The 24,703-nt window shown below is 50.9% G+C and overlaps 1 protein-coding gene across 1 annotated transcript; it reads right to left on the reverse strand.

Annotated features, from left to right (window-relative positions):
* Positions 1–3,187: 3,187 nt before the first annotated feature.
* Positions 3,188–24,693, reverse strand: SLC22A4 (solute carrier family 22 member 4; the record flags this gene model as incomplete). The annotated part of the gene is made up of 10 exons (XM_084268709.1): positions 3,188–3,263; positions 3,922–4,057; positions 6,115–6,297; positions 6,915–7,129; positions 8,149–8,249; positions 10,341–10,467; positions 13,012–13,183; positions 15,871–16,025; positions 17,735–17,838; positions 24,301–24,693. The coding sequence occupies 10 exons, from the start codon at positions 24,691–24,693 to the stop codon at positions 3,188–3,190; spliced, it is 1,662 nt and encodes a 553-aa protein (XP_084124835.1).
* Positions 24,694–24,703: the final 10 nt, after the last annotated feature.

Genomic DNA, 24,703 nt, shown 5'->3' on the forward strand with positions numbered 1-24,703 from the left:
GATGAGCCGAAACGCTCTGCCGGTTGTTTCGCTCTTCCCACCATCAAAGGCAGCCGCTTTCTGCAAGTGTTATTAAATGGCTCCTGCCTTGTTTCTGCCTGCAGCAGCACCTCCCCACCCCTGCCACCCTCACTGTTTGAGGGAACATGTACTGCGGGTTTGACAATTAATAAACGTAGTTATCATCTGTTCTGAGGCCGAAAATTCCAGCCTATTTGGCACTGCTGCGACGTTCATGTCTCCCGTTGAGCTCAGCTAAGAGTTCATCCCTGCAGAAGCTGGCCTTGCTCACCCTGGGGCTAATTCACCTTTCTGGCTGGCTTTCTGCATCCACTATTTTCTCCATTTGTGAATGCTTGTACTAAAGCAGAGCTTTTGTTCCCCGCTGTGAGAAAGCTCCAAGAAATTGGGAAATGAACTGGGCAAACTAGAAGTTAAATCTCAGACTCATCCTTGAGCTCAACTGGGGTCTGTGTTTGGGGCTTTGTAGGACTTGAACCATCTGAGAGCCAGAAAACCCATACTGCTGTGTAACAGTCTTCCTGGGAGGGAGAACTTAGTTGTGGAAGAGCTTTTTTTATGGTTTTAACTTTATCTGTGCTAGATACATTGTTATTTACTTCTTGAAACGTCTTTGCACAGAGCATTAAGGTTAGGAGGCTTTATTCTTCACTGACACCCCACACAGATAGCAGGTAATACGCCAGTGCACATGTTTATTACAATGAAGACAGAGGTTAACGAGTGACAGTATCTCCAGTTCCATATGTGCTTTAGCAGAGCCATAAGCCAGCTGAGGATCAAAGGTTGCACACACAGAGACCCGAGTAAAGGTGACAGATGTGGCATGGTGACAGATGTGGCATGGTGACAGATGTGGCATGGTGACACGGCCCCTGTGGCGTCAGTTCTTCCACAGCCTGTTGCTCTGGGTTTCTTCAGGAATCCCTGTGTGACCCCAGGGAAGACACTGGCAGAGGACAGAAACTCCCTTTGCCAGCGCTTCACCAGCTGAGGTGATCTCCTTTCCTTGTTTTCACTCTTCACAGACACCGTTAAACCATGCAACATCACCACCTACTTATCAGAGGGGCATTCTGCTCTTGCAAAAGACTTTTTTTTAAGAACTCTGCCACTCAACATACTGAAATGTGACACCAGCTGGAGATGAACAGTATAAGCCAGAAGAACGAGACTGATTAAAACAAGTCATTTAAAAAAACCTCACAAGCCTTTTTTCTTATTTAAAAAAGGAAAACTAGGTTTTAAAAGGTACTACGAAGTTCCAAGAGTACAAAAATATTTACCTTTTAGAAATAACCCAAGCCTACAATCACATAAAATAAGTATCAACCCAATATATAAAATCTTCACACAAATATGGCCACCAATATTTAACCAAGTCCTCAAACCCATCCTGTGCTCAACAAAGGCTCCGTTGAGAAACTGAGTCACATCTAAACAACTATTCTATAGATTAGCTTTGTAGGAAGTAAACCCAGGATTAAATATTGCTGCTGTTAGAGAAACTGCAGCTCGGGAAGGGATGAGAACATCAGGCATCACAGGGTAATGGGTGCCTCATGCCATGTTAGGTTTATGGCAAAGGCCTAACTGCAGAAGATTAACAGGCAAGTAAATAGCATCTCTGCATCCCAGAGAGCAGCTTGAAATGACTGCACACTCTCCTTGCATTTACATGTTACAAAGCTCTCTATTTGGGCTTGAACTCAGAGGGAGAGCTCCACTCCTGGGCCAAATGCCAGCGCAAAGGCAACCCGCCCTACCTCTGACAGGTGAGAGGAGACAGTGTGCTTTTATTTGCTCTTACAGAAGGTGAATCGTGTCATTTATAGAGGATAAAAATCAATCTACCAGGTCTGATAGGCTTTATGTGGCCAAAAAGTGCACACACAGTCAATAAATAGAAAAATAAAAGGTAGTATTGTACTTTGCTTTCCCCCCAAACTATGCAGCGTTCACAAAACAGTAGTAGCACAACTCTAACCTCTGTGTTTGTTTTCATCTGATCTAGCTTGGCTGAACTTTTACAAAACCCAAGTACCTACCCTGTAGGATTTGAAAAAGAAAACACTGGCCTTGGTGGTGTGGGTTTTGGGGTAATTATTCTGCCTTTGAAAAAACTCTGGTCGCAAATTAGCCCTTTGGTACTTTTGATGGCTGCAGGTGCACATCTCCTGCACAGAACACCAGATTTTTGGGAGCATCAAATCCCCTTTAAATCTGTAAGTGGTACAGAGGGTCTGCAGAAGCTTTGGAAAATGTAGCAAGCTTTCTCTGAAGGTACAGGACAATGTGGTAGATATTCAAAGGAGAAATTAAATACTTCAGGGGGAAAAAAAAACACCACCAAAAGATCTAAAAAATTGCATATGCCAATATAGCCTAAAGCTAAAACAGCTTGGCATGTTTGGATAGGACTGTGGCCCATGAGAAGGTCAGTGAGCTACAGTCCTTCCTCAGTGCAAAGGCTTTCCCCATCCCCAAAGACACCGAACCTTCCTGAAGCCCAAGGATGTCAGTGGGCTCAGGCTTTAGGAAAAAGCAGCAGCTTCTACAGGGACAAGGGGATCAGAAGCAGATCCCAGGTCCAGGGAAAAGCAAGCGGCATCAAAAGATGCTCCAATGCTTGTTTAAAGATCTAGAAACCTGTGTCTGCTTGGCCACAACTCAATCCTGCCCCAATTTAGTCTATCAGGCTCTGGACACAGATTTCAAAGTCAGCTGGGATCCTTTCTTCAGGGGTGTGGGCTGAGATCTTCAGACACTCAGCTCCCCTTCACTCGCTCAACACGCAGTGGGAAAACCCACCAGCATTACATTTGCCATTTTTCCTTCCCTCCCCCACCCACTCTAAGCAGCTTTCATTGAATACCTGACTGGAGTCACTGCTGTATTCCTACAGCTCACTTCCAGCTTACCTTGCTCCTCAAATCGTGTCAGCACAGACACTATCTGCTGACAAACCCTGGGCATCAGACACCGAATTAACAGCCTGAGAGTCCTATGGCAGCAGACAGCATCTGCTCAGAGAACTGTTTGGGTACAGTAGCACAGGGGAGGATGACTGTGGTGCAGTAGTGTTGACTCTTGGGTTTCATTTGTTGTTTTCTGGCAGAAGCTGCATTTTGTTCTCCTTCCAGCCCCTCAGAGTGTGTGTCCTTCTTCACATGGGTGTTATCAGCACTTTGGGACTCCCCATTGAATTCCTGGTGCCAGTGGTTTGTTGCCCATTCCTGAAACTGAAAGCAAGGAGAAGACTGAGAAGCTGAACAAGGTTTTACAGGATATCACCAGACCCTCCCCCCTCCACTAAAACAACGTTACACTACTAAATTAGGAAAAAAAGAGAGTGCTCTGTGGAGCATGTCCTTCTGCACTGCAGCAAACACCACTTGGAGCTCAGACACAATCCGGTAACTGGAGTTTGGTTACACCAGGCTGTTTACACAGTAAACTTGTGAGGGGGATGCAGTTTGACTCTAGGATTTCTACCTGTGATTTGTCAGCTGCAGAGCTGAAAAGCTATAGGAGAACAAAGGAGAAGCCCCTAATTGTGATCAAGAACAACGTGCCCTTCCCCAGGAACTTGGCCCAGGAATTCTTACTCCAGAAGCATGATGACAGCTCCTTATACCGATCAGGGATTAGATGCAGGCAACTCCAGCTTTTTCAATCTATTATTGCTTGAAAGCAATTCTCAGGAAGGTGGGGGGCGGGTAGCTGTCCAACTGCACCTTGGCTAATTCAGTTTCCCTCCGCAGCTCCTTTAAAAAGCTTTGAAAGCTTTGATGTTTTGTGGTGGATCTGATGCAACAGGTTTCCTCACAGCGAGGAGGGACTACACAGAAAGAGGCCCTGAATTCTTGAGAAGCACGGGATGAGCAGCAGCCACCTTACCATTTCACCTTCAGCATCTGCTCAAAGCTCTCAGGCAGGGCATTGCCATAGCTCTCTGGGAGAAACAGGGTAAGGATCCCAATCAGCACAGTCAGGCTTCCCATCAGGATGTATGGCAGGAATCTGTTGTAGGCACCTGGCAGAACACAAGTCACGACAACCCTACTGACACATCCACAATCAGCAAACCCACATGTCATGTTTACGCTCCAGATGTTGCTGTAAATGTGGGATTAATCTGGGAGAATTAGCTGAAATTATTCATAAATATCAAAGGTGGATCCAGAATGAGTTAAGCCTCTGACCTGCCAGCAAACACAGGCACTTTAAAACACATCCATTCTAAAGCAACAACACATGCTCTGGGATGCTCAACACCTCCCAGGAGTCTCCTGCCATCCCCTGTGTTTGTGTGGTGGCAATGTGTTTTTTTGGTACATTTTCAGCTGGGATAACCAACATCTGTGCAAGGTAACAGCTGGGCTGGGATCACTGCTAGAGCCTTCAGCACTACGCTGTCATCAGGAACCAAATCCAGGCCAATTATACCCTAACAGGCCATTAACAGGGGAATCCTTAACTACCTTATTGCACAGGGAGAGAACTTCAGGCCAGGACAGACGTGAGGCTCTGACCTTGCTCTGCTCTGAAGATTATTTTGGGCTGGAAGGCAGCGGCCCCTGCCAGCAGCCTGCAGCCAGCACACCAGTGTTTGGGCAGGATGCAAGAGCTTCCAGCCACAATAGCCCAGCAGTGAAAAGGCCTTTCAGTAAAGGGATTAGCTAGGAGTTAGAAGTATTTACAGTAGAGAAAGTACCAAACTGGACCTGACAGCTTTATTTTTCAGTTGGGCTAGAGCAGTATGCGTTATAATGTATGGAATAAACTGGGATTAGAGGGCAGATCCCTGGATATTTCACACAGAGCCGAAGTCTGTGATTTGATCTCTTCTGTGTTCATGGGCTGCATGAACTGCGTGGTCCAAATTTAGCTGTAGCAAAGATCAACAGCTGATGGGATTCTCCTAAAACCTCCTAAAGTTTAGGAAACTATTTTGATGACTGGAACAAGATGTTTTAAAGGTTGAGTCTGTGGAAACCCAGGAGAGAAAACAACAGTAAAACTTTATCCTGCCTACAACTCTTTATTTCTGCTACCTGTTCTGCAGCGGAGACTGAACACCCTAAGGAGCATCACAGTCCTGCTATCCCTTTTACTTTACATTCCCACTCTCCAAGTATGAAATGATGACAATGTATTTTCATCATTTTTGGTACAGTTATACTGGAATGTGGAAGTGAGACCACACAGGTGAGCTACAGTGAGTCGTCTCCTCCTCCCTTTCCTGGCATGGTGAACCACAGTAACCCCTTAGCAGTACACCAGTGAAGTTCTGAGATGGGTCAGTGATGGTAGAAGGAAATAAGTCACGTGTGAGCAAAAAAAACAAGGTGACTGAGCACCTCAGAACGAGCAGATGGTATTCAGAAGCTTCCACCCTTATTCCCTTGATGTGTGCAGCCCTTTCCTGTCTGCAACATGAGGATCATTTCCATGTACTTTAAAAAAAGGATTAAATAAAATAAAATCAATTCATATTTGTGCAGCACTCATGATCATGTGGTGATCATGAGGGTCAAAAAAGGCTAGGAGACAGTCAATAATTCTGCTTACAGACCAAGGTGTAAACAGCAAGAGAAAGCAAAACGAGTGCTGGAGTACCTGTAACTCAAACAAACAAACAAAACCCCAAACACTTCATGAAGGCCACAATTAAACACGCTCTTGTGCTGCTTAATCTGCATGTTTTCCACAGACTGCAGAGATTCAGGGGATGTTTGGCTTTCTGCCTGGTTCACCTGCTCCTCACATACCCATCTTGGGATGCACACAAAGAATATGATGCAACCAATTTCCCAATCACCAGACTTCTTCCTTGCTAGACCACTTCTTCCCACACTCTCCTGGGAAACTAACTGGTGTCCCAGAGGTAACGATGCCTGTTGCCAAGATGTGACCAAGGAGCTTTGCTTCCTCTCTACAGTGTTTGACAGTGAACTCAGACCAAGCGTGAGAGCAGGGACTTAAAAACCAACAAATGAAGGGACTTGAAGCTGAGCCTGCTCTCTGGAAGCTCTGAGAAGTTATCAGTGCAGTTCTGTAGTGCAAAGCAAGAAAGAAAAGGTGTCTCACCCAGGTAAACGAAGTAAGGAGCAATGATGCTGCCCAGCCTGGAAGCTGTGGAAGTGGCTCCAACTGCCATGTTTCTCACGACTGTTGGGTACAGCTCCACGTTGTACACATACAGCATTGAAAATGCAGCGGTGATGCCAAACTTTCCAAGCATCACCAGGGCAACAGACAGAGCCTTAAGATCTGGAGGAGAAAAGAAAAAACACAGCTGAGGTGAATAAACACCACCCTGTGCTTCCTACCTGTATTTCTTCAACATCCCAAAGATCCTATCACTGGTTTTTCCCTGGCAGTTGTGGGTTTGGGTTGGCTTTTTTTAATTACCCATCCCTAGATGACTTGGCTCCACAGCTCCCAGTGAGCACAGTGTAAATGCTCAGGTTATTTTGTTCTCTCTCAGTAAAGCAGTGTTCTTGAAATGGAACACAACATTACACAGCAACAAAGTACAAGCTTAAATCCACCTCTCTGTCACACAAGCCTTTACATACAGTGGAACCTGTGAGACTCCTGGGTTCTTTCAGCCTCTACACACTACCAGATAAATCACAGTGCATTTTTGGCTCTCCTTTTCCAAGCTGTTTCCCCTGCACTATAAAAAGCTCAGTAACCTGATGCAGTAAATGAGCACCCTGCATGACTCAGCACACACATACCCATCTGAAAACACACAAAAACTCATGGCCCTGAGGGACCAGCGTAAACATGGCCTCAATCTAAATGTGTTTGTAGTTTCCAAATGTTTTACAGAACATTTATACAACTTTTTATATCCTTAAGTCATGTATTGACTCTAGTACCTGCAGGCACCAGCTGAATGAAGAGGACAACGGCTCCCCCTAAAACCAAGGTGGCAGATAAGGAGTGGCGCCGAGGGAGGGAGCGCAGGAGGAGCCAGGCAATCAGGTAGGCTGGAACTTCAATAACAGCCGAGAGGAAGCAGTTGATGTAGGCATCACCGTGCCAGTTGGGAGTGCTGAGGGACAGCCCAAAGTAACCAATGGATGTGAAAAACCTGAGGAAAAGCAATTAAACCCAAATGATTCCAGAAACACCCATGTCTGACAGCCTCCAGCGCTGCCTCAGGTGTTGTTACAAAAATAGGATGTCACAACGCATCGCCACAGGCATCGTGGCTTAAAATCACCCAGCCTCAGTGGCAACCCCATCTAATTCTGCCATCCCTTCCAGTCATGGTATCCACAGCGGCTTGAAGGCACCTCTGACTTCTCTCCTTCCTGCACACACTAGACCAAGGAAAAAGCTTTGTGGAAGTCCTTCACAAAGGCTTGTCGCTGCAGTGGGCTCATAAACAGCACAACGAAATAACTCCTGAAAGCTTCCCATGCTACTACGTACCTACTTGTAGCCAGGTCCAGCTACAGGCTCTCCCACCCTCAGCAGATCCATTACATCTTACTCAGTCTTCACAAGAGAGTTGGATGTTTGGGCTTCAAATCTCAAAGCTGCCTTTCTATGGCACGCTAAGCGTGCTAGCCAGTTTCTTTCTGCTGGGGGAAATAGGTACAGAAAAGGGTCCTGGTTTTTCTACACTGTATTTTGGGATCCCTCACTCCTCATGGCTGCCCAGGCAGGGACCAGGATCTCAATGAGATGGGCACCGTATGGAAATGGAACAAAACTGCTGGCCATGGGTCTGGTTGTTATGTTACTGAGCTGCTGCCTCTGCTCCAAGAAAGCCACTTCTCTTCAAAGAGAGGTTAGAGAAATGGGAGCTTCTTAAAAAAAAAAAAACCACAAAACTAAACCAAAGTGAACAAAAAGCCACAGAATTTTTAAAATACACACGTTGTTACACCGAGTTTCCTAACTGTTTTACATCTGAGTCGAGGCTGCTGTCTCCATACTCGTGGATTAATGCAGTGTGGGTGCAGGGACACAGAGGGCTGAGTACCAACCAGGGACCACGTGTAGATGGGCTCTGAGGAGCTGAGACTTATTATCTAAACCTGCAGCCCTCAAATCAGAGGTTGTTCTATTGCCTGGGTACTTTAGGAATACACATTTCCTTACCACAAAAGTAATGACATAATAGTAATAGTTGCAATGTTTCGGGTTCGAAATAGGTCCAGAAGGATAGCCTTCTGCTGCTGCTGAGGCTTCCAATCCTCCATCTGAGGGAAAAAGGAGAACAAAACCAAAAAAATTCCCACACACCTAAGAGCAAAACAATGCCTGCACACCCACCAGCCTGGGCAGTCACCAAGTCAGGACTACCAGGGATAACTAGCCAGCCCAAGGGCAACTTCTGCACCAGGATGGGAGGTCCTTAGGTAGAGCTTGTCTCTGCACCCAGCTCCACTCCGTGGTGGTTCCCAGGTTTTTGTGGTCAAGAAAAGGGTAGCCCTGAGACACTGCTCCATGCTGGCTCTGAAGATGCATCAACACCTCCTTAAGGATCTAGCACAGCACATCCAGGAGTAAGCTCGTTACTAAAGGTGTTTTTCCATGCACTGTCCACTCAATTCTCTTCTGTTCAACCTTCTCAAATGGTGGGAAATAAATGGAGAAAACCTCTCAGTTTCACTGCCTGGGTACCAACACCGTGCCAGGGGTGGGGAGCAATGCCAGGGCTCAGCGTGGAGGCCAGGACGTATCACAAGAGAACATCCACCACCCCAGATCAGAGATGGAGGGTCCAGTTGGAGGCTTGAAGAGGAAATCTTCTGGGTGGCATTAGGGTGTCCTCCTGCCTGCACAGAGAGCCCTCTCCAGGGCAAAGCCAGTGCTCACGGCCAAGCTTTCCCATCAAGCCCAAAGAGCAAACCGCCCTGGACCTCCCCATGGAGCTACCCAGATTCCCTTTCTTGGGAAGGGAGGATGGTTTCTGAGGAGCATCCTTCTAGCAGTGTTTGGAAAGTACTTCCAGTGGAGGACCAAACATACAAACATCAGCCTCAGGCGTTTGCAGTCAGATGCTTCAGCACACAAGATTCCCACCAAGGGCTGCTGAGCTGCTACTTGGACTCAAAACACGCAGGGGTGATGAAATGCAAACTGACACAATGGAGCCTGAAAAAGTCCCATCCAGTATGAAACTGGCTGTGAAGAAAGTGCTTTTCCATGGTTTCTAGTAGAATGAACATCCCGTAGGTGGAACACACACTTCACTTTACAGCAGGAAAAGGGATCTTCAGCAGCTCAGCCCAAACGTAACATGACAGTCCAGAGCTGGATCCTGCCTCAGGAGGTGCAGCACGCAGCATCCCTCTCCTCCAGACACCACAAAGGAACAGCAGTGCTTGGCTGTCTGGAGATGTCAGAAGCCATAAAACGTGGGTGCTGGTATGACATACAGACAACTGCTCATTGCCCAGAGATGTAGTGGAGGCCCCATCCCCGGAGACATCCAAGGTCAGGCTTGATAGGGCTCTGAGCAACCTGATCTAGTAAAGATGTCCCTGCTCGCCGCAGGGGGTTGGACTGGATGGTCTCCAAAGGTCCCTTCCAACCTTACACACGATTCTATGATGGCACAAGGCTGGAAGAGGTTCCTGGTTTCTCTGCACAAGGAGAAAGGTCTGAGCCTCTTCAGCAGGAGCTCTGGAGGGGGAAGAGCCACTAGAGGGGGAGATGAGCACAAGAACCAGCATCTGGCTACGCGCTGCTCCCCAGGGCACCGGGTTTGTGCTGGGCTTGCTCCTTTTAACCAATAAATGTGAAATACAGGGAAAAGCAGGCCTGAAGAAGAGCTTAACGTTCCTCATCACCTTTGCCATCGTCACGGTTTCCAAGCACCCTTGTAGCACTCAGGAGCTTTGGCTAGTTTGTGCAGCCTGAGGAGTCCCTCACGGCTCCACGCAGCCCCAGCACACATGGGTGCTGATTTAGGGTGCCCTGTGCACCCCCCCACCCCAACCAAGGGCTGCCCTAAAACTGCAAATCACTCATACCACACCGAGCTGAAATGGGGACAAACGCCTCTTCCTCGGGTCTTCTCAGTGCCCAAAGGATGAAGCAATCTGGGTCACCCTTGCTCTGAAAACCACAACCAACGGCTGCCGAGGAGGAGAATTTTACTGTAAAAACCCAAATAACCCCCCCACCACTGTGGCTTCTCACTCTGAACTCACTAACCCAGCACTTACCCCTCACCAACAGCCACGGCCAGCCTGGTGCAAACCACTTCTCTGCCGGCATCTCCCAACAAGCCAGCCAAGCCCATGGGGCACAACTGGTAAAGTACCAGGACACACAGAACTTACCTCCCCAGTGTGGAAAAGCACGGCTGGGGCTGGAACACCGTTTATTTTTGCAGCCTTTCGGATAATAGCATCTGCCTCTTTGTATCTTCCCTGGGAGATGAGCCACCGAGGGGATTCAGGAATGATCCTGCAAGAAGTTTCAGAAGAAATGACTCAAGGCTTTCACAGGACTAAAGTGGAATTAAAACCAGGTGTTATTGGTTGTTATGGGCTACACTCTCGTCTCGCAGATCCCTTGCAGCAGAGGACAAGCAACACAGGAGAAGGAGGGTGATGTAATTCATGGATTTGTCCCACTGGGATCAGTGGGAGAATGAAAATTTATATTCATTCTCCTGCTGAAGCAGAGGCACATTTGGGCTCTTGTCCTGGGTTGTTTTTTAAGAGATAACTGATGTCCACCAGCAGAAAACAGGGATGTCACCAGACAGACAGACAAGACAGGGGTTGCTTAACCAGCATTGAGCAAAAATATTCTTGGGAAGCTGCACACAATGTGGAAATGCTCTAAATATGCAGAGGGTATAGTTAAAGGCTGTGTCATAGGAATCTTCTATATGGACACCACAGTTCCACCACAACTCTGAGCTCTCCCAGGCAGAGGACAGTGGCAGCGTCTCCTTTCAGAGCTGATGACATCTTGTAATCAATTCCAGGCACGTGTTGAGTGAATTAACACCAAGCACAGGACAGAAAACATCACCTTGCCTTAATTACATCCTTTCATCTCAACAGAGGCTACCTTGCTTCCTTTAGCCAGCAGCATTTTTATGCTTTCCTTGGAGAAAAGCAGGTCAGACTCTCCTTTTGTGATGAAGCCCCTAAAGGCCTGACCCAAAGCCACCTAAAGCCACATCAACGGTTTTGAGTGTCAGATGACTTTTATCAGATTGTTCAACCACTATCAGGACTTTCTGGGAGATGAGCTGCCTCCACTGCTCTTCTTTGCAGGCAAGCTGAGGAACACAAGACTGCAGAGGCGATGCTGGGACCCTCCTGGAGAATTTGGAAGAGGAATGAATCAAAGAGTAACTCCCGACACAGAGCAGTGGGATGTGTAAGCCCCATCTCCTGTGGAAGCAGTGGGTCCAGATGCCCAAATGCCAGCTAATCCCAACCTACCCTGGCAGAGCCAGCACACCTTGATCCCCATCCACTCAGACTGGAAGCACTATCTGTGGAAGTTTTCAGCATGCTTTACAAGAGAAATTCTTCAAAAGCATTCAAATTCCCTCTCCAAACTCATTCAGAAGCAGGACTCAGAAGCCATGCCTTGGGGACAAGATTTATGTGCCCCATAGTGCCTGCTCTACCGTAGGCTCCCACCCAAACCTAAACTCCCAATGGAGCAGCTTCTTGGTGCAGAGGGAAAAGCCCTTCTGGGGTTTGGAACACTTTGGGTTAAATAAGCCCTTAAACAGAATCAGCACCTTTAAAATCAGGTGACAGCAGAGGTGGTAGACATCATTTTAAAGGTTTGGGTTGGTTTGAAGACTAAGATTAAAAAGCCCCAAGCAGCCAACAAACCCCAGCCATCAGCAGAGACTTCTGACAAGACTGTGATCTGCAGGAGATCTTTTAGACTGTAGAAGAGTGGGGCTAAATCACCTAACTGTCATAAAGACATTAATCTCTCTCTTACAGGTGCAACTCCTGCAAGGTAAGAGGAAGACAGAAGCTCCCCAGATAAGACTAATAAAGGAAGAAACTCTTTGCTGTAAAATATTCTTGTTTTAAGAGTGTGAGCAACACTTTACCTTTGTCTTCCTATCTTCAGAACACCTATCTCTTCAGAAAGCAATGGATGACCAAGGCAGCAACAGAACAGGGGAATCTGCCCTTCTTCAAAGCTTCTGTCCAGCTGAGAAGAGCAAGCAGTTTTCCTAAATTGGTCGTCCAGTCCCCCATGGCAAAGCAACCAGGGGCAAGTGAGGAGGCAGCTACACGTCCAACAGTGCAACAGGGGTGAATGTGGTGGAAAAATTAAAGAGTGCAGTGGAACAATGAAAGAAAATATGGACTTGGCCACCAAGATGACAGCATGGGATGGCTCAGAGGAGCTGGGTAAGGAAGAGACAACCTTTGGCGTAGCCTGACAAGAGTTACTGTGGGGCACAGGAGCTCACAGACCCAAGTCCTGCTCTGGCAGCCAAAGCAGAGCCTGGGAGGACACAGAGCTCCCAGCACGCAGAGCCTGTGGGAGAGCCTGGTGAGCTCTGGTGAACGGCATGTAGTGCCATGACCTGCACTGTGACATCGGGTGCAATGAACTGCCAGCTGCTGCGTGCCCAGATTTTAGTGCCAGTCACCAGGTGAATCCGCATTTGCTAATGGCTCAAAGGGAAAAAAGCAAGGAAGGAGAGTCAGAGTGAGTCACCCAGTAGCACTATGAGGGTAGAACTGGAGGAGGTTAACAGTGCCCAGAGCTAGGATGCAGCATTCCCAAGCGGCTGGTGAAAAAGCAGCTTCAAGCACACAGCCAGTACCAGCAAGGCTCTGCAGGTAGTTAACTTAAAACTGTCAACCCACCCCCCCCCAAACAACCAAGCAACCAACCCAAAGAGGAAAAACAGCCCCCCACCCCCAACACCCTGCCATCAACCAGCCTGGGAGAGCATCATGCAGGGAGGGGAGGTGGGGAGCATGACCTGGGGGCACGGGGGGCACTCACCACCACAGCGGGATGCAGAACAGCCCCGGGACAGTGAGTGCCAGCAGCAGCATCCGCCAGTCTCTGATGAAGTAAGCGAACAGGGGCAGCAGCATGTACCCAATGGCAAAAAATATGCAAACCCCTAACGTAGAGAATAGAATACGAACTGATTTGCCAAGAATTTCTGTGCCTGTTGAAAAGAAGGGAGGTCAGATTAGCATTTTAACTCTTTCTATTCAGTCACGACTAAATACTTTACTGCATTTACCAAAGTAAAATTAAGCTAAACAGTCTTAGAAAAGAGCAGGTGGGTGTGTTTATAATACTTAACGGGATGCTGTCAAGGAGTAATGGTCCAAGAGGTGACCGTCATCAATCACATTGCTGTTAATCTGGTGGGAGGTTCCTCCAGATTTTTGCAGTGTGTCCCCCTTGGAGCAACCAGCATGGTTTGAGCTCTTCCAGTGCCCCAGCAGTCAGGCACAAAACCATTTTCAATGCTAAACTTGGTTAGGTGGTCCCACAGGTCCCAGTTGCATCCAATGGTTCACAGTGTCCTCTCCTCATGGGATGGACTGAGCAGAGTATTTCAGTTATCTCCACTAGCCTCCCTCCAAAATGCTGAGCTCCTCAGGAGCTTCCTAACCCCAGGAAGGTACTGAAAGGGTTGGGAGGAGCTGATGGAGCTTTGCCCTGCCCAAGGGTTTGCCAGCAGCAGGGAGGACCTGGGCTGCCATGCTGCCCTGCGTGCCAGCGATAGATAGCAGAGGTCACCTGCGGCACCCAGCCTGTAGGAGAAGCTGCTGGGATTATCAGGGACCTTCAGATGAACAAGCAACTTCTGTTTGCTTTGATTAACACATTGTTCAAGGCAGATAAGGACAGGCAGGGGAATGGCCAGCCGACTTTCAGGAGCCTTCCCACCATGCTCCGGTCCAGCAGAGTCTGCTCCCCCACCAAACCTGGTCAGGATTTAATGGGCACGTCAGTGCTGAGCACTTCTGGAGGAGAGCAGGTCTGCAAACAGCAGACTGACATGGGTGCTTTGGGATGGAAGGATGGAATTTACAGTTATGTGGGAAGAAATCTGAGATTTATTTCTTTTTTGGAATGGAAGGCTGGAATGTTGGACTGGCACATCAGGAGGGACACATGTAGGACACAACCAGGGAAGAGGCCATCTCCTAATAATGCTACTGCTCTTCTGGCCAGGCAGCAGTCAATGGAAGCATCCTGCAACCAGTGTGTCATGCACAGCATAGCACCAACCTAATATCTAGTCATAAAACCTGTTGTAAGCCTTCTAGAGTGCCCTTTCTTTTCCAGTGAAATAACCAGCCACTGCTCAACCCAATCCTTGGATACCCTCAGGTCCACCTCACTTGCCGAGCTCTAGGCCCCAGACCGACAGACCTTTCCTCTCCATCAGGAGCTCTGCCAGGCCAAAGCTCCCACACCTCCACCTGGGCACTGCTAAAAAGTGAACTGTGGTTACATGAACCCCCATCAGTTAATGCTGCAGACAAATGGGGAAGAATACCCACGATTAAAACCCTTCAATCCTGTCTGCTGGCTACAAGAATACTGAAGCAGTGAGGACATTCAGCCAGTGAGGTGCTCCAGGCACACCCCCCACAGCTCCAAGCACCATCCCGACCTGCCTCTAGCTATGCCTCACATTCCCAGGGGAGCTGTGGACCTACAGCCCTGCCCCATCAAATCCCACACCCCCATCAGAGGGACTGGTGCTACACAAACCCCACATGCTTCCACCAGGATCTTCAGCCCAGCCAGCACCCCTGGCCCAGCACCGTGCCTCCCAGCCTTTCCTCCACTGGCTCCGCACACCAGGGTGGAGGGAGCATCAGCGATGGGAAGACAGCAATGGCAAGGGATGTCCCTTGCTGACAGCCTGACATACCTAATCCTCCCTCCAGCACTCTGTGGTGACTCATGGCTGCCTGGGGACACATGCCATATCCCCTCCCTAGCACAGATTTCATCATGCTCTTCTGCTCTATTTTTCCCCATTAAAGCCTCGTGTGGTAGGAAAGAGCAGCACTGGCTGTTAGAATATGGTTTTCAATGTAGACAAGCTGATGTTACGAGCTACTAATTGTAATTCTGACACCACCGGTTTAAAAAAGTACCTATGTGCACACTTTAAAGATGGCTTATCCAAGCCTTGGCTTGCCCCCAAACCTGCCTCAGCCATCCCTGTGATCCTCCATGCAGTCCCCCTTCCTGAAAGCCTCGTGATTAGTGGGAGACTCTGCAGGGGCCCCATCCCAGTGGGCTCCCCTCTTCCCTGCGGGGTCTCCAGGCAAAGACTGAGGCCATGCAGTCTCCCCATGGCCACTGGCTCCGTCTCCCTATGCTCCCCCTAGAAAACAAACCAAACCTCATCCTCTAATATCTGGGACTTCATTGCTAACCTCGGCACCAAAACCAATGACTTTATGGCTAACAGGGCTCTGACACCCACCCTGCTCCTCTGCTCTGGTCCCCCACACGTTCACCAGGCCTGGTTTGCTCCAAGGCTTTGCAACCCGCAGCCAGGTATCAGGCAGAGAGGCAGGGAGGAGCCCCAATGCCTTTGCTATCTCAGACCAGCTGCTTCTGATAGCACGCCCAGAACCCTTCCTGGATTGTTTTCTCCAAAGGGGAGGGAAATGGATGTTTGTTGGGGGGTTTCTGCTCTCATCTTTTCTCTATATCTTGAGAAAGCGTAGGCCCGAAGTATCCAGGAGCAAAACAAATCATACCATTAGGGACTGTACCAGTGAGGATGTCTAATTCAATGTGGCAGGTTCAGGGGAAAACAAACCACAGCAGTACAGTAAGCAAGTGCTGAATCTAGCACAGACATATCCATACCCAGTATGAAGGCCACGACGTAGTTAGAGATCTGCCCCATGCCCACTATGAGAAAGAGCACTGTGAACATCTCCCAGCTGGTAGAGAAGATCTGCAGGAAGCTGAAGCCAGTCTGCACACCCATCGTCAAGAAAAGGATACTCTTCCTGCCAAACCTTTTGTGAAAGAGAAATGTTGTTAGTGAAACAGCGTGTTTGTGGGGCAGGGCTACGTAAGAACATGAGAGGGAGCACGAATAGCCAACCTCAGGTGATGTGGCTTAGCACAGCCTGAAGTCTGGGGCCATCATAAAGAGTTTTGTTTATTGTTTTCATAAGCACTAAAACATAAAAATAAGTAAAATTCCCAAGACCTAGGAAATAAGCCAAGAAGAAAAGTTAAGAGCAGAAGCTTCAGGGAGCCACTAGACAGGGACTACAGGGACTACAGAGACTGGACAGCAGGACACGAGTGAGAGACACAAGAAGATTGCAAGCCACACAGCCAAAGGTTGGGAAATGATGGGGTTTAGGCTACTGGCATCTTTAAATAGCTTTATCAACTGGCTTCAGTCGCTCTGAATTGCCGTAATTATGGCACCCTTTCTCTCACCTGCTTCTCTGCACTAGAAATACGCAGCATTGTCTTACAGAAAGGTAAGAGCAAGCTTATGTATGGGTTTGCACGCTCGTGTGCTGCCCCAGCACCAGCTCAGGGCACGCTGCCATCCACAGGCACGCTGCACAGGCCGCATGGCCGGCTGCCTGCCACAGCCTGGCACTTGGGAAAGCAGCAGCAGCACAGGGACAGGCTCAGAATGCGCCCCTTCACTGGGAAAGCAGTGAAAGGAAAAAGAATCAAAGCCAACAGGTAATGCTGGAAGGTCATGATGGGGCCGTGGGGCAGGCCGAGCAGCCGTGGGGCAGGCCGAGCGGCCGGGCTGCTGCCAGGGTGCTTTCTCCAACGTTCCCAGGGGGCTCACGGCACCAGCAGGATTTAGTGATTATCTCCTCTCCCTCCCAAACAGTAATACAGACTGACTTCTGAACCGGGGGCAGGAGGCAGGAGATTAAATTCAGATCACATGGAATTTAGCGCGGGAGGCTTTCGGATTAAGCCTCACATCCAGTTTTGAAGCCCACCTGTCAACACCCAGAGGAGTGCTGCTGCTCCTAAGACTCTCTCATTAATGAGCAGCAATCAAAGCAGTGTTGGAGACCCCACCATAACAACAAGGCTAAGGGATGGATGTAGAGGGAAGCAGAGACTCGCAGAAGGAACATATGTTCTGCATTTGACACATGTAAGGCCAAAACTTCAGTGCTGCTGAGATAATGGTTAAGTACCTGCAATGTTTTCCTGATATTTTGCATCTACTTAGTTAGATGCTCTGACATGACTGCTGTCCATTTACAGGTTATCCTTTTTTCTTCCTCCTGGAGAGGCTTACTTTACTTCCAGCAAACCACCTCTTCTATGCACAGCTCCCATTCACAGGACAAGTTTCTATCCTGCAGCTCCAAGAATGGACTGTCAGTTAATGGGTGACAAAGAACAAGATCTTTTGAAATACTAAAAAGACTGGGTAATGAAACAAAGGCAGCTGTGAAGTGACAACCACCACGTCAATCTGCAAAGCAGCTACACGGGCTCCTGGCAGAGGTCAGCCCTCTGTCTCCTATGGCACCCCGGAGGCAGGAACCCTATTCCTGGGGTGGAATTGGGGGGGATTTTTGAAGAAGCCAGGCCAGCTGCCTGGTTTTGATCAAAATTCAGAGAATTTTGGCCATTGAACTCCTTCGTGCCTCTTAGGAACAAAGGCACCTGTCACAGCACCGGGTCTGCCCGGCTCTGCCCACAGGCAGACTGGGAGCAGCAGCGTTACCTGTCCGAGAGCTGCCCCGAGATGAAGGAGCCGATGAGGACCCCCACGAAGAAGAGGGAGGTGGTCAGCGGGACTTTCCAGTCATCCTCACACACCAGGTTCCACTGCAAGAGAAGGGTCTGTGCTCAGATGCAGCCACAATGCTGCATCAAGCCCCATCCAGGCACAGGGGTTACCAGCCAGGGGCACACATGCTTCCAAGTCATTTAATTTGGTTTCCCCACACCCACGTTTCTACCCATCCCTGGCACCAGCACTGTTTCCCCAGAGAAGGTTGCCTCCAGGATGCTGGCTGGGCTTACAGGGAACACAGTTTCCTCCCAGGGCAAGCCCCATCATGCTGAAGCACCAGCCGTGGTTTGATGGGACCCCATTGCCTATGAAGCAGGTGAGCAGCCAGACCTGGGGCTGCCCTGGCCCTGTTTCCAGCACAGACTCCCCATCATGCATACCCCAGACCCTCCCAACACACGTGGGTGGGTCTCCCCATGGCACAAGATGCTTCCCATCGTGTGAGATGCTCGCCACCAGATGGACAGGGCAGTGGAGATGGGCAGGGGACTGTCCTGCTCCCAGCTCAGGGCAACTTCCAGTTTACCAGACCTCCACCAGCACAAAACCTGCAGCATTTCTGCAACTTCTGGGTCTGACAAAACATATGCAAGAAGATGCACAGAATAAACCCTCTTTTCCCATGCTGACACGTTTCCAAATCCCTTTCCACCCCCACAACCTGCAGTGCTGACTCACTGCCCATCACTCAGCCTCACAACCGGGCTGGAGGCTTAGGACAGGAGCCAGAATGGAAACTTCCACCTAAAGCTGCCTGTAACCCCAGACAAGGTTTAAAAACAAAACAACAACAAAAAAACCCACAACCCCAACCCAGCATCACGAGTCTCAGTTCACTGAAGTTACAGCCGAGCGTGTTTCTGCCACGGCTTGCTCCCATCCTGGTGACTCATCTCCCAGCTATGGGATGCCTGCCAGGATCACTTATGGATAGACTTCAAACATGTCAGCCTCGGATTAGATAATTCCACCACAAAAGGTGAGCTAATTAGGCCACAGATCAAAGTAGAGCATGATTTTAATAATGAGCTGTGCTATCAGAGCGTGGGGATGCTGTACCAGCACTCACCCTGCGCCTGGGGCCGAGCTGACTTGGCAAGCAGCGTGGTGCCCAGGCACCAATGGAAGCCAGAAACCTCCTCTCTGGGCTGCTGGGGCTCCTCAGCTCTGCTGCAGGCAACAAAAAAGGAGCGACTCTTGCTTACAAAGAGACCCAGCCACCATCCCACAGCGCTGCACCTGCCAACGTCCAACCAAACAGCACACTGGGCTTCCCTTCTGCTGCCACTGCCGAAGGACAAGCAGAGGTAGCCCCCAGAGCAAGGGGTGATGCAGCGTGGTTCCACACAGCTATGATTTAGGGAAGTGGTGCAATCAATGCCTATCTTCAGGCAGAATGAAAGCACCTTGCCAGCGGTGGGGAGCCGGGTCCCTCTACCCACTTTGCAAAGTGCCACCAGCTCCAGGACTGGATGAGGTGAATCAAGGTTAGAAACTGCAGCCCTTGCCTCTTCCTGAAGAAGACACACAGAGCATTTGACAGGGGAACACAGAGATCTGAGGACTGAGAGATGCCCCCAATGCATTGATCTGATTAATAACAAAGAGAGCCATAAAAGCTCCATCCTGTTTTCCCATCCCTGCTGGGGAGGGAGAGGTGGTGTGGGCAGGGCTGGGCATGCACCTGCATTTATCTCTGCTGTCCTTGATAAGGAGGATGGGAGCACATGATAGTGTTCAAGGATGCTAGTTGTGAAAAATGCACACACACCTTGAAGGGAACAGATTTCTGTAAGGGAACCAGGTGGAAATCAGGCCCTGTATTTAAACCAGAGCAAAACTGAGCCTTGGGAAGCACGGCCTTAGAAGGAAGCCTTTCTTTGGGGCAAAGCCAGAGGAGCCACAGCAGCTCCATGGCAGCCCGGGTCACCTGGTCCCCATGCCTTGCAGAGACACTTTGCCACCTCCTCCTCCACCCTCCTTTCCTGCTCTGGGAAAGCTGGTGACTAACAAGGGACAGAATTGCAGTGGATACAGACTATTATGGATTACCTGGGTGCTGAGCACCCAGCTCTGGGGATGCCAGTGCAGTGCCTGGTCCTGGACCTTCACACTTCAGGTTAATGGTTGGCATTTTTAAAATGCCTCCACGGTGCCAAAGGCACTTTGGCTGCAAAATAAACCAGCTAAATAATAACTTGCCCATGTAACAGAGCTGCTTCCTGTGTTTCCCTGGTGCAGAATGCCTCCTACCTGGATGTCGACTCTGCCTTTTCTCATAACATTCCACCCAGATGGCAAAAATTCCCTATAAAAGGTCAAGTCTTTACCATTTGTGGGGTGTGGTGAACCCCATGCAGCAGCTGGCTGGCTGGAAAAGGGTCTCTGTCTACAGGACTTGCTGAATTTGACCAGGAACCACATCAAATCCCTCCAAACCTGAGTATACCTGAAGCTGCTGAGTTGGAAAAGCACAGCACTGATTTAGACCCGGGCAGCACACAGGACCTGGGTGAACTTCCTGGCTCTGGCCCCAGCACTGCAACCACCACATGCAGACACAGGAGGATTTCACTCATGCCCAAATGCACAGGGCTGTAAAGTCAGCTGCATGCTGACTCTTTCCCCCTTTCCTCAGGCTGCATCCAGCAGAGCCAGCACAGAGCACAGGAGATACAGCCCTGCCACAGCTAACCTACCTCCAGCTACAGCTTCCAAACCATTTATTCATTAACCAAAAAAGAAGTCATCCTGTAATGTCCCTGCCTCGGTATACTGCAGAGCAAAGTTCATGGAAGCTTCCAAGTGCTTGGAATGTGAAGAGTAAGAGCTGCTTGAGAAGAAGGCTATTAAATCACCTTAGTGCCATCAAATCCCTCCAACCCTTTCCCACAAGCTCGCAGCTACTGAAGAGCCAGTTCTGGCTGGTGCTGCTGACTGGAATGCTACAGATGGAGAAGGGAAAGAGAAGGGGCTGGAGAAGGTGCCCTCACTGCCTGAAGTGCATCTGTGTTCTCAATCAGAGATCACTAATTAACCCTCATCCGAGTTCACAGCAGAGAAGGAGACACTATCAGAGCCTTGTGTAAACGCCCGAGGCTGTAACCCAGGGAGAACCTCACCTTCTTTCCAAGAGTAAATCTGAAGATGAACTCAGGAGATATGAAAAAATCATCCCAGATTGCCCCATGCTGCTCCCCAGGCACCGAGTCCAGCAATGAGCCCGGCCACGCTCAGCACACGAGTGACGAGCACTGACACCTCCATGCCCAAGCACAGGGCCAGTGCTGGGCAGGGCTGCTGGAAAAAGCCATAAGGGAACTGAAAAATCCTTCAAACCACAGCGATTCACATCCGGCTTCTCACTTCTGCCAATCCCACAACGCTTCTGGTTTCTGCCTTCCCAGAGAAGCCAGTGCCAGGGCTGGGACGGGGGGGCTGGGATAGGGTGACATGGGCAGGGAGCCCCAGCAAAGCCTTTGGGACAAAATTCTGCCCCTTGCAGGGGTCTTGCCATGGTGCCTGGGGTACATGCTGTGCCTCAGTGGTGGGGAGCAGCACAGCCAGAGTGTCCTGGGGAGCAGGGGAATCGTGCTGGAGGAAAACCTGGCTTAAGGGAATTAACTGGGTGCTAATGCCTCACAGAGACGGTGCTTGAACCTCTAATTAGGGGCAGCCCTCAGCACCTTCACCTGGAATTAAAGCAGAAAGAAGTGAAGCTTTAGGCAGAAGAACCCCACCGTAACACAAATACATATGTTCAGGTTTGAATTAGGTGCAGAGCACAGAAAGAGGAAGGAAGGAAGGGGCGGTGAGGCAGGAGCAGCCCTGCTTTGGGGCCAGGACCTGCTAGATCGGCTCTTGGGCAAGTGTGGGTAGCACCGACCTGGGGCAGCAGCCACCTCCTGAGCTGGAAACCAGTGATTGATGTCAGAGCAGCGGCAGACAGGGAGCTGCTCTGAGGGGGGAGCTGCTCGGGGACAGCGGGGGCAGCTGGGCCAAGGGGTTCCTGCACCCCAGGAGCCTGCCTAGGCAAAAAGAAACCCCACAGCGCTTCATCTCCATGATCCTATCAAAAGGATCCCACCTAACCCTGCACTGCCCCCCACCTTCCACTCATCATCATCATTACAGCCTGGCCTGACATTTGCCTCTCCGCCATCGTCTCCAATCTAAGGCTGAGCAGACAATGGAGGCAGAAGATCCTCCGTTCCCAGGGTCCAGCACATCCCTGAAGACCACGTAACAGTGGTGCTGAGCTGGCATCTCCCAGCCTGTTCCTCTGAAGCACCACTAATAACGAGATTGCACATGGCTCCATGAATCAAATGGAACCTCCAGTGCTTAATCCTTGTACCATCGAGTTTTGCTCCGCACTTGAGTTCTTAAGCTGAAGGTGTTTCTCACTGAGCTCTCCTGAAGGCATGTCCTGGCTTGTCTTTCCTAATACAGAGAAAAATGTTGGGTACAAAAATAATCATCTCAAATTTAACTGAGCTGCTTCATTTCAGGGTTACATCAGCCACTGTTTCCCTTTTTTTAAAAAAAAAAAAACCAACAAATTCTGTATTTTTTCTAAATATCCATGACAATTTAAAAACAAAACAAGTATCCTTCATCTCCATCTGGCTCACAGATGGCACTTGGTTTCCATCTCTGAATGTGCTATTGCCTCTCTGGTGTGCCCTAGGCCCCATGGCAAACCCCACCGCTGCATCCCGCCTGGATCTGGCTCTGAAGGCTCATTTGGCATGTGCCAACACAGGCTGTTTGCCACTCCACAGGAAGGAACAGCCCTTCTCCTCCTTTTCCTTCACGTACTGTCACCCTCGGAGCACCCACTAACTTCAAACCACAGATTAGGAGATTGGAGCCGCCCTGGGATAATCCAGCCTCCCTCCAGCAGCACGCCCTGGGCCACTGCCCGTGCTGGTGGTGGCTACCAGGTGCCGGTGGTGGCCACCAGGTGTACTCCACACAGCCATGCCAGCCCAGGGGTTACTGCTGGACTTGTCTACATGCAGTGTGTGGGCTGCAGCCGGGCTGCCGCCTCGGGTCACCCATGGCCAGGAGCAGGGTGGGCTCACCAAGCACCCCCCGCCTTGATCCGGCGGTGTGAGGGATCCCCGGAGACCCAACACATCCGCCCGCAGGAGTGGCAGGGGAGAGGCACACACAGGCATCGCGCATGCCCATGGCTTCTGAGGGGAGGCTGGCATCCCCTGCCCGTGTCCTGCCCTTCCCTAGCCTGGAGCCACTCCCCTCTTCTCCCCATATGCTTCCTCATGGCTGAAGTCCATGTTGGCACACCCCCAGCACGGACAGGGACCGTGTCCCCAGGGCACAGATCCGCAGCCACCTGCCCCTCAGTCAGGTCAGGGCCTCTCCTGGCTGTGCTCTCTCCTCACCCACCATGCTTTTGGTGGCAGATGTTGCTGCTGAGTCATGGGGACTGGAGGAGAGGGACAGACAGTGGCTCCCAGCCGCACACCCTGAGTGTGTCAGTGGGGCATCCCTCAGCTGCTGGGGGCCAAACGCCTGTGGTACCCACCGGCTGCCCAGCCCAAACACTGCCTGGGGAGGGGGTGAGCCCGTTATCCCTCTACCCTGGTCACACAGCACAAAAGAGCAGCACCAACCTGCACCAACCCACTTTCCTTTAGTGGAAATTGTGTTTTCCTTCTCTGCCAGAGCTCTGTGCTCCCCACCAGCGTGGGCAGACAGACAGACAGACAGCACGTCCCTACCACGGTGCAGCCAGAAAACCCCAGCAAGTGCTTACACAACCTGTCACCACCGACATTCCCACAAGACACCCTGTCCAAGTGATACCACTCAAAACCGAGCCGAGAGCTTGGCCACAGCCCAGGGACCGGGCTCAAGCTGGAAGCCTGCCACAGCAAGCTGGGTGGGATGTGGGCAGCGACCATGGCACCTGCCTTCCACCAACCCACCCATCAAGCGCCGATAGCCACCAAAGACACCGGTGTGGCTAGCAGTGATGGCATGGGGCACCGGGGCCGGGAAGGGCACACTGCTCCCCCAGCCCCGGCCACCGGAGTGTCCGTGCCCCATCGCCGGTGGGACCGGGAACAGGCGACTCCCTCCGACGGAGAGTTCACCGGGACAGGCAGCGTGGGCGCAGAAGGAAACGAGCGGGCTTCTGCCTCCCCCTGCACAGAAAATCCCTCTCCAAACAAACCATCTCGAGTTTCAATGGAAAGCGCCGAGATAACGAGCGAGGCGGCTCCTCCCGGGACCCCGGGAGACCCTGCGTATCTCCCCCACCCCGGAGCCCTTTCCCACCGGCACCTGACCCGCTGCCTGCTGCGCCCCGGGTCGTGTCCCATCTACCCCCCCAAGGCAGACAGACCCCCCAAAGCCCCAGCACAGCCCGTCCAGGCACAGCCCCCTCCCCGGGGACACCGGCGCGGGTTTGGGGGGTGAGGAAGGAAGGCAGGGGGTGGGGGGGTGAAGGCTCCGCGGCCGCGCACCTCGGTGACGATGGTGGAGTGGTAGACATCGCGGCTGTACTCCCAGCCGTCCAGGCACGGCTCCTGCTCCAGCGACCCCAGCTCCACGTCGGAGCCGGGCCGCAGCCCCAGCGCCGAGAAGTTGGCGAGCTCGGCCAGGCGGTAGCGGCGGCAGCGGCTCGGCACCGGCTGCCCCTCCCGCAGCTCCAGCGGGATGCTGGCGTTCAGCCACTCGCTGCTCAGGTTGGCCCCGCGGGGCACGGCGCAGCGGTGCTCGGGGGTACCGGCCAGGAAGACGGCCGACATCCCATTGAAGCCGTTGGGGATGATGCTGGCGCTGAGGAGGAAGAAGACGAGCCGCTGGAAACGGCCCCACTCGCCCAGGAAAGCGGTGGCCACATCGTAGTCGCGCATGGCGCGGAGC

Source organism: Gallinula chloropus (assembly GCF_964237585.1).
Source record: "Gallinula chloropus genome assembly, chromosome: 10".
Classification (NCBI taxonomy): Eukaryota; Metazoa; Chordata; class Aves; order Gruiformes; family Rallidae; genus Gallinula; species Gallinula chloropus.